The sequence below is a fragment of the Arvicola amphibius genome, chromosome 12, assembly GCF_903992535.2.
Source record: "Arvicola amphibius chromosome 12, mArvAmp1.2, whole genome shotgun sequence".
NCBI classification, from domain to species: domain Eukaryota; kingdom Metazoa; phylum Chordata; class Mammalia; order Rodentia; family Cricetidae; genus Arvicola; species Arvicola amphibius.
In genome coordinates, this window is record NC_052058.2 from 164608194 (window position 1) to 164615830 (window position 7637).

General features: G+C 50.9%; 1 protein-coding gene across 1 annotated transcript; it reads right to left on the reverse strand.

The window, feature by feature from the left end:
- Positions 1-4455: 4455 nt before the first annotated feature.
- B3gnt6 (UDP-GlcNAc:betaGal beta-1,3-N-acetylglucosaminyltransferase 6) lies at positions 4456-5619 on the reverse strand. Its single transcript, XM_038313451.1, has one exon. The coding sequence runs from the start codon at positions 5617-5619 to the stop codon at positions 4456-4458; it is 1164 nt and encodes a 387-aa protein (XP_038169379.1).
- Between the last annotated feature and the right edge of the window lie 2018 nt (positions 5620-7637).

The window sequence follows — 7637 nt, forward strand, 5'->3', positions numbered from 1 at the left end:
GGGGCTCCCTGGTTACCTCTTCCTACTACCATCCCCTGTGCTTCTACTGCTCAGTCTGCTCAGCCCCCTGCCCCAGCAGCCGAGACCCACACAGGCCGTGCATGAATCTCAACTTAGTCTTTACCCTGTGTCAAACTGTTGAGGAGGAGAATAAAGAATAAGAGTGGCATTTTAAAAATGTGTCTGTGTTGTTGGGAGCGGTAGGGTTAATCTGCCCTCGTGCTGAGGGAACACTGATGGAGGTTCTCAGGCAGGTGCAGGCTGGAAGTGGGGGTGGGGAGGAGCTTCCGGCGCCAACCAGGATTAGTCTGAAGTGACCATCCCAGGGTGGAGAGGACCTTTCTCTCAGAAGGCATTGTTAGGATGTTGATTTAATGCTGAGAGATTGGCAGTTCTCCCAGCAATATAAGGCAAAGGCAGGGCCAGGCCAGTAGCAGTTCAGACCCTATAAAGACAACAGATAACCAAATTGCTGTCTGCTTCCTCTCTGAAGCTCCCGGCTGGACTCTGCCCTCTGCAGCAACTCTCAGCTCAGGGGGTGACTGACAGACAGCAAGTGTGGGAACTGGGGGGTTGGTTATAGCCCAGGAACAGGCAGGGAGGCGGGTACTTAGTCCCTAATGCCCTGTAGACCCTTGTGATCTTAAGAAGTCTCCTCCCTACCTGGGTGTTGGTCCTCACCTCTGCCGAAGGGAGACCATAATAGTCCCTGTCTCTGGTGATGAGAATCCAGTGAGTCAGAGGTTTAGCTATAACTTGATGACATGGATATTAATTTACATATTTAAAAACATCTTAAAACATATTGTTGTTTTTGTAGAAGTCTTTTCATGGTCAGTCCCAAGTGCCTTTTGGTTTTTATTATTTTGATATTTTAACAGTTTTTTGTTTTGTTTTGTTTCTGGAGACTTGCTCTGTAGCTTAGGCTAGGCTAGAACTCAGGCAATCCTCCTGCCTCAGCATGAGAGTGCTGGGCTTACAAAGAGTTTGAGACCAGCGTGGGCAACAGCACAAGTCCCTGCCTCAAAACACCAAAACAAACAAATGAAACCAAAACAAAACACATCAACAAAATGCTAGCAACTGCTTGCTGTAAAAACTACACTGACTGTGCATCTGGCAAAGGGTATATTTTCTTACTAATTTAATCAGATATCTATCTTGAGGGTTTTCCTGTGTGAGGCCTAACCTAACTGTTCTCAAGAAGGCATTCTGTCCCTCACAGGAATATTTGGAAATATGTAGAGAAGATTTTCATTATGCCTAAGCTAAACTTATTTTAATGGGTTTTTATGTTTAAATTTTATATGAAATTAAGCAATGTATTGATCTTTTTGAAAATATGTGTGATTACATCATTCTTTCAGCATAGAGAGGGTGGGTGATATCCTTATAGAAAGAAGAAATTCAGACTGGCTGGTGGTATTTGGAAAGTCCGAGGCAGGAGATCAGGAACTCAGGGCCATCCTCAGCTATACAGCCAGATGTGGGCAAATCCGGACTTCATGAAACCGTGTGTTAAATAAATAAATACTTTTAAAGAGGAAGTTAATTTGGAGTTTGATTTAGCTATAAACACCAGAGGCTTTATAAAATGTGTAAGTACCTAGGTGTTTCATGAGCATCACGAACACGGGTGACTCTGCCTCCAAGTGCTGGGATTCAAGGTGGTGCATTCCCACCACCCGGACCCAAATTATTTTTTAAAGCCTCAGAAACTGGTGCTGGAAAGATGGCTCAGCGGGTAAAAACCCTTGCTGCCAAGCTTGAGGACATGAGACCAGTCATCCAGATGGCTTAAACACAAAGTAAAGGTACGGGGGTTTTGTTTGTTTTGTTTTAGTCTCAGAAGGGACATGAGTGGTTAAGAGGTCTCACTGCAGCCAGGCGGTGGTGGCCCACGCCTTTAATCCCAGCATTCAGGAGGCAGAGGCAGGCGGATCTCTGTGAGTTTGAGGCCAGCCTGGTCTACAGAGCGAGTTCCAGGACAGTCAGTGCTACACAGAGAAACCCTGTCTTGAAAAACCAAATAATAAAGAATAATAATTAATAATAGTAATAACAACAGTAATAATAATTACTGTTAATGGGGGACTGATTATCTGATTATGGTGAAGCTGGTTTGTATAACACCTTCTATCAAGAAGGACTGCTTGCCCGTCCCCCCGTCCCCCCTTTTTCTTCTCCTTTTGAGACAACAGGGTCTTTTGCCCTATCCCAGAACTCGGGGTCCTGCGCCTTATTCTCTGAAGAGCTGGGGGTTTTAACATGTATTCCTACGCTCCCCTGGTAACTACCATATTTACTTTGGATTTTTGGACCTATTGTCGTGAGTCAGGAACATCTTTCTTTTCCCAACTCCTGGGGTCCTTGGGAGGACAGAGTATGCTAGGATTTTCAAAGGAATCGGGACACCCGAGGGAGGCCCCTCACCGAGGTATCTGGGTGTAGAGTGAGTGAGGGAGACAGGAGCCCAGAGCTCCTTGCCTCTCCGGAACTGGAAGCCGAGATGCACCGTGTGGCAGGCGCGCCCTCTGGCGGCACACTGGCCTGGAGGACACACCCGGCTCGCCAGATCCTCCAGGTGACTTGGGTGGTGCCCGGGGCGAGCAGAGGCCTTTCCTGTTCTTGGATAGCAGAGCAAGCAAACCTCAGCGATGTGTAGTCAGGCCCCAGAGTCACACAGTGGATCCAAATCTGCAGCTTCCCCACCTTTCTAAGCTACAAAATGCCAGAATCTTTAAAAAAAAAAAAACTATTTTTTAAAATTTTAAGTTATTTTGTGCATTTGTTTTAATAATTTATTTTACGTGCATTGGTGTTTTGCCTGCATGTATGTCTGTGTGAGAGTGTCAGAGTTTGGAGTTACAGACAGTTGTTAGCTGCCGCGTGGATGCTGGGAATCGAACTCGGTGGTTTTCGAGACAGGTAGGTTTTTGGGTTTTTTTTTTTTTTTTTTTTTTTTGAGCCTGTCCTGGAACTAGCTCTTGTAGACCAGTCTGGACTTGAACTCACAGCGATCCACCTGCCTCTGCCTCTGCCTTTGCCTCTGCCTCTGCCTCCCGAGTGCTGGAATTAAAGGCATGAGCCACCACTGCCCAGCGAACTCAGTGCTCTTAACAGCTGAGCTATTTCTCTAGTCCTGTAATACCAGAATCTTAATAATCTTACCCCAAAAATGGAGACAACTTTCTTCCAGGGAACTCAGAACAAGGCTCCAAAGCAGGAACTTTTGGATTGGTGATGTGCCGTTGTCCACCATGAGAGTGGGCATCAGGACCGTTTGTTGAGAAGAAAGTGCATCTGTCACGCGTTCCTTTCCTTCGTTTATTATTAACTGGCATAGTGGTAGACAGAGCCGATGGTCCTCCGAGGATGTCCACACCTAGTCCCTGGAATCTGTGACTAAAATAGTTTACATGTGAACAAGATGAACTATGGAATTGCTGGTGAGCTGGCTTTAAAACACGAAGATATTACTTGGGTGTGGAGACAAACCTGTAATCCACCCTTTGGGAGAAGGGTGGCAGAAGGTTCCGGAATTCAAGCTCATGCTTGACCTACCTCGTGGCAAGTTTCAGGGCAGCCTGGGCTACATGGGAGTTTGTCTTAAACAAACAGACGCAAGCTAAGCCTGGGTTAGCCAGGTGAACCCAGGTTTTAGCTCCAGGGAAGGAGAGCAGAGAAAGAATAGTCAGAGAGAAGTCTGGCTGTAGAGAACTGTAACATGGTTGGTTTTGAAGGTGAAGGAGGCCTCTTCTAGAAGCGAGGGAATAAAGTGGGGTGTGTGGATACCCAGGAAGGAAGGTGGCTTTCCCAACACCTTGGCTTTAGCCTAATGAGAAGGGTCTGTGTTGTCTGAGAACTGCAGGATAACTGGGCTTGTTCCTAGGCTTCGAGCCTTGGTGAGAATTTGTTAGAGCAGCAATAGAAAACCAATACCGGGTTCTCACAGATAACGCTCCACGCCACTGGGACAGATAGCATTTCCAAAAGCGTTGGAGAAGCAAATCCGTAGCTACTAGGAGTTCACAGTCAGGGCTGCAGAAAGGTGGCTGCGACGCTGACTCCTCCGGCTGCTGCCCTCCAGGAGCTTCGCTTTGACCTCCAAGATTCCTGGAGCGTCGCGGAAGCAAGGCTGCCAGACAAGGCTTCTTTCCGAGTGTAAACTGCCTCCTGGGAGCTCCCCTCCGCTAACATTGATCTTGGCAGTCATGCCTCTCTTGCTGCCCACAATGAATGGATACAGGTTCCCCGGGAAGGCTGGTATGTGAGGATAAACAGATATTCCCAGCCCAGCTTAAAATAAGAAAAACACACCTACGCGTCTGAAGACCAATAGGGCCAGAACCCCTTTCGTGGAGGCCAGGAACACACACTAGGATATGGTGCTTTCCAGATCTACCCTCAGGGTGACATCAGTGTGCATCGGGGTTCAGATCGGAAGACGCACTCTCAGCTCCCCAGCTTTCTGGTCTCGGGAGGCCCTGCCTGGTGTCGGCGGCTGCAGTGCAACTGCGGGTTGTGCAGCGCCTTCCACATGAGCAACATCTCATAGGGCGCAAAGCGGTGCACTAGCAACAGCTCGCGGTACACGCAGGGGTCGAAGGACGAGCGCTCCGCGCCCGGCATCCGCACGCCGAAGGGCCGGATGCCCTCATGGGGGCTGGGCGCCAGGCCGGCCTGCTTCAGACACATGCCCATGTAGGCGTCGTCGATGGGAAAAAGCGGGACCTGGCGCGCCGCGCTGCGCAGGTCGCGGGCTGTGCGGCTCGACAGGAGGAAGCCGCCGCCGCTGCAGTACACTGGGTAGGCCTTGCCCGGGAAGAGCTGCGGGGGCACGAAGTACTTGCTCCAGCTGTTGCGGATGGGCACAGAACCGTCCATGAGCTGCCCGGTAAAGAGGTGGCTCTCGGGCGACTGCACCTCCAGGAAATGCACCACGTTGGCCGTGTGCACGAAGACGTCGTCGTCGCAGCTGAGCAGGAAGCTCGCACCCGGGCAGCGCTCAGCTGTCCACTCCAGCAGGTGTACGTGCTTGAGCGAGAGGTTGAGGAAGGTGTCCGCGAAGTCCCACTGCAGCACGTCGCCGTGCTCGCGCGCCTCCAGGTCCAGCAGGCTGGCCAGCTGAGGCTCGCGCGCCGCCTCGTCGGGAGGGGAGGTCCCCAGCAGGAAGAGGCGACGCACCTGCCGCCCGCTGTAGCTGCGCTCCTGGCCCCACGTGCGCCGGATCAGTTCCCGCCGCTCGTAATGCGCGGGCGAAGACTTCACGGCCAGCAGCAGGAAGACGCCGCGATGGCCCGCGCACTTGTGGGGCGCGTCCCACAGCTGCGGGAAGCGGCGGCAGTGGCGGTAGCGTAGGAAGTCTTGGATCCGGGCGGGCAGCTCCTGGAAGCCGGCCGTGAGGTTCACAGAGGCGTTGGCCACGCAAAGGGGCGCCTGGAGGTGTGGCGACAGCTGCACCGCTGCCGCAGAAGACAGGGGAGCTGCGGTGGGGACCTCAGTGTTCTTCTGCGTGGGCTCCTGGAGAATCCACTGGTGCAGCACCACGAAAGTCACACCCACTAGAAGGAAAGCCAGTGTCTTGGGATTCTTGGACCTGCGGCCGGGCAAAGCCATCTGGGGAAGGGGGAGGGGCAAGTCACAGATAAGGCAGGGATTTTTGATACCAGTGGGATGCCTCTCTATCCACAGCGGATCTCTCCCAGAATTCGGCTCAGCCCTTTCTCAACTTTGCTAAGAGGTTAAATGAAGCCGAGACCGTCATGGTGCACGCCTTTAGTCTCTCAGTATAGAGAAGGAGGAGCAGGAAGATCCAGAGATGGGGTCATCCTCAGCTACATAATGAGTTCAAGGCCAAACTGGGCTACGTGAGACCTTGTTCCAAAAAACAAAACAACCATCTAACCAACCCAAACAAACAAACACTAAAAGGGCCCCATGCAGTTGGTATAGCGTTGTCTACCATGAAGGAGGTCCTGGTTTGGGTAGCCAACTCTACATAAACCGGGTATGGTGTCTCACACCTGTAATCCTGGCATTCAGAGAGGCTGAGGCAGGAGAATCACTGAATTGAGACCAAACAAGGCGTGCAGGTAGGGTGAGCCCCAAGTTCCTGCACTGTAGGTCTCCTGTAGTCGAGAGTGAGCTCATCTTCACAGCTGTGCTTGTCATGATTGGTGCACACTCTCCTGGATGCCACCCAGGATGGCAGACACCTGTTCAAAGTCAGTCTCCGTCTTGCTGTGAGCTGCCATCCAGCCCTTTCTCTGCCAGTGGTACCCCCATCCACCCATTTGCTCAACCAGAGGCCCTGCATCTCTCCGCTGCCCTCCTCAGGGTGTGTCTCCTCTCCATGCTCCTCTGATTCTGCATTTCTCTCAGGTTGATCCCTTCCTCTCCATCTCTGCCCAGCTGGATCCCGTGTTGGCTAGAACAATATAGTGGAGTAAATACTGCTTGCTTGGACTTAGCTTCAGCTTCCAGCAAGTAAACTCAGGGCAGCTGATCAAGGGGGCACGAGGCCAGGGCACGGACGTTTGTGGGTCACTGCTAGGAACTGCACCTCAAGCAAGCCAGTCAGAGAGAACTCTGTAACATTGGATTATATTACATTCGCCACGAGCGTGGTGAGAATTAAGGATCCTGTGGCCACTGAATGCTAACCGATTATGACTTTGGCATCCTCCATGCTTCTGTGTCTGCCTGTTGGTATTTGTTATCAAGATTAGGCCTTTTCTTGGGCTGGAGAGATGGCTCAGAGGTTAAGAGCACTGGCTGTTCTTCCAGAGGACCTGAGTTCAATTCCCAGCAACCACATGGTGGCTCACAACCATCTATGAGATCTGATGCCCTCTTCTGGTGGGCAGGCATACATGCAGACTGAACATTGTATACATAATAATAATAATAAAAGATTAGGCCCTTTCTTGCATGGAGCCTGTTCACATATATGTCCTTCAGCACTGCAAGAAAAGTTCCACATCTTTAACCTTTCCCCTGCTTAGTTGTGCACGCTGGCATCGGCACGCAGCACTCCTCTCTCTCTCTCTCTCTCTCTCTCTCTCTCTCTCTCTGTGTGTGTGTGTGTGTGTGTCTGTGTGTGTGTGTGTGTGTGTGTGTGTGTTTCTTTTGTATACAAGGATCTTATATAGACCGTGGTAGCTTCAAACTCCATATGCAGTCAAGGATGACGACCTTTAATTTCTGATTCTCTTCTGCCCTGGCTAGTTTTATGTCTCAATTTGACATAAGCTAGAGTCATCTGAGAAGAGGGAGCCTCAGCTGAGAAAAATGCCTTCATAAGATCAGCTGTAAGGCTTTCTCTTAGTTAGTGATCAATGGGGAGGGCCCAGCCTGTTGAGGGGTTCCATCCCGGTTCTGGTGGTCCTGAGCTCTATAAGAAAGCAGGCTGAGCATCCACGAGGAACAAGCCAGTATAAGCAGCACCCTCCATGGCTTCTGCATCAGCCCCTGCCTCCAGGATCTCACCCTTGGAGTTCCTGCCTTGGCTTTCCTCAGAAAGCCATGAAGGATGTGGAAATCAAACAAACCCTTTCCTCCCCAAGTTGCTTCGGTTATGGTGTTTAATCAAAGCAACAATAACGCCAGCTACGACACCTTCCTTCACCTTTTAC

What these genes read in the sequence shown, in the direction of transcription:
- B3gnt6 (XM_038313451.1), bottom strand. Translation starts at nt 5,619, where the DNA reads ATGGCTTTGCCCGGCCGCAGGTCCAAGAATCCCAAGACACTGGCTTTC.